The sequence below is a fragment of the Meriones unguiculatus genome, chromosome 9 (assembly GCF_030254825.1).
Source record: "Meriones unguiculatus strain TT.TT164.6M chromosome 9, Bangor_MerUng_6.1, whole genome shotgun sequence".
Lineage (NCBI taxonomy): Eukaryota > Metazoa > Chordata > Mammalia > Rodentia > Muridae > Meriones > Meriones unguiculatus.
The window spans coordinates 56,380,819-56,381,812 of NC_083357.1; the positions used below are offsets into that span (position 1 = coordinate 56,380,819).

The window sequence follows — 994 nt, forward strand, 5'->3', positions numbered from 1 at the left end:
CTGCTTCTCTGAATGTAACTTCACAAGAAAATTATGTTCTTTGCTCTTCCAAACAACTCTTTTGATGTGTGTGCTGTTGCCAATATGGAGAGAAACTAACACTTTAAATTGTTGTGGTGCCATATTCTCAACTGTAGAATATACTACACATTTTCTCTATCATCTATTTTTAAATAAATACTTTCAAGACAAAGTATTAAAAGAAAACCACTCATCATAACTGTCTCTGAATTGCCTGGGATGTGGTTTTACTTAGAAACACACTACTGATGCAGATCACAGAGGAAGCATCCACAGTAAGACTTCCTGTTCAGCATGTGCAGGTGTGCTTCTCAGCTGAGCTCCTGCGATGGGCAACTCTTAAGGAGCCCCAGTTTTTGTTCAACTTCTGCTGTCACTTCAAACACTGTGGGTCAATTCTCGGAGCGCACAGAAATATGTCCCTGAATCTTCTAGCTGTGAGGCTGAAATGACAAGGCTGATGGAGTTGGCTGATTTCTGCCATGTGACAGAATAGTGGCCATTCCTCTCATTCTCAGTAGAAGAAGAAACTTGGCTAATAAGGAAAATCATCTCTCCAGTAACAAGCTGCTTATACCAAAAGAGTTGGTAATAGTAATAACTTGCCTCATATGAACAGTCCAGGGTGACTTCTTCTCCATACTGACTGCTTGCAGTTGACTGGACCTGAGTGACTTTCTGGGCCACATTGCATCCTGCAGAACAACCAGAGGAAAGAATAAAAAGCTTATCCTATGGTAATGTACACAAAGCAGTGTTGGAAGAGGGCCTCGTAAGACCCAAAGGCAAACTTAACTGAAGACATTTCTGCTTACTTTTCTCCAATCCCTCTTCCCCCTCATGTCCATGTAAAAGGCCATAATATCCTCAGCTATATGTGAGATGTCCATACCAGAGAAGGCCAAGGCCACCAATACACAGAGCAGGTTGCAGGGAGGCATGTGTCCCAGGTCCCTCTGTATGAGTGTGTCAG

At 42.6% G+C, this 994-nt stretch overlaps 1 gene segment (V, D, J or C); it reads right to left on the reverse strand.

Moving 5' to 3' along the window:
- Nucleotides 1–399: 399 nt before the first annotated feature.
- Nucleotides 400–994, reverse strand: LOC132656355 (T cell receptor delta variable 1-like). The segment is given in 2 exon segments: nt 400–716; nt 914–994. Coding segments are annotated over 2 exon segments (366 nt in total).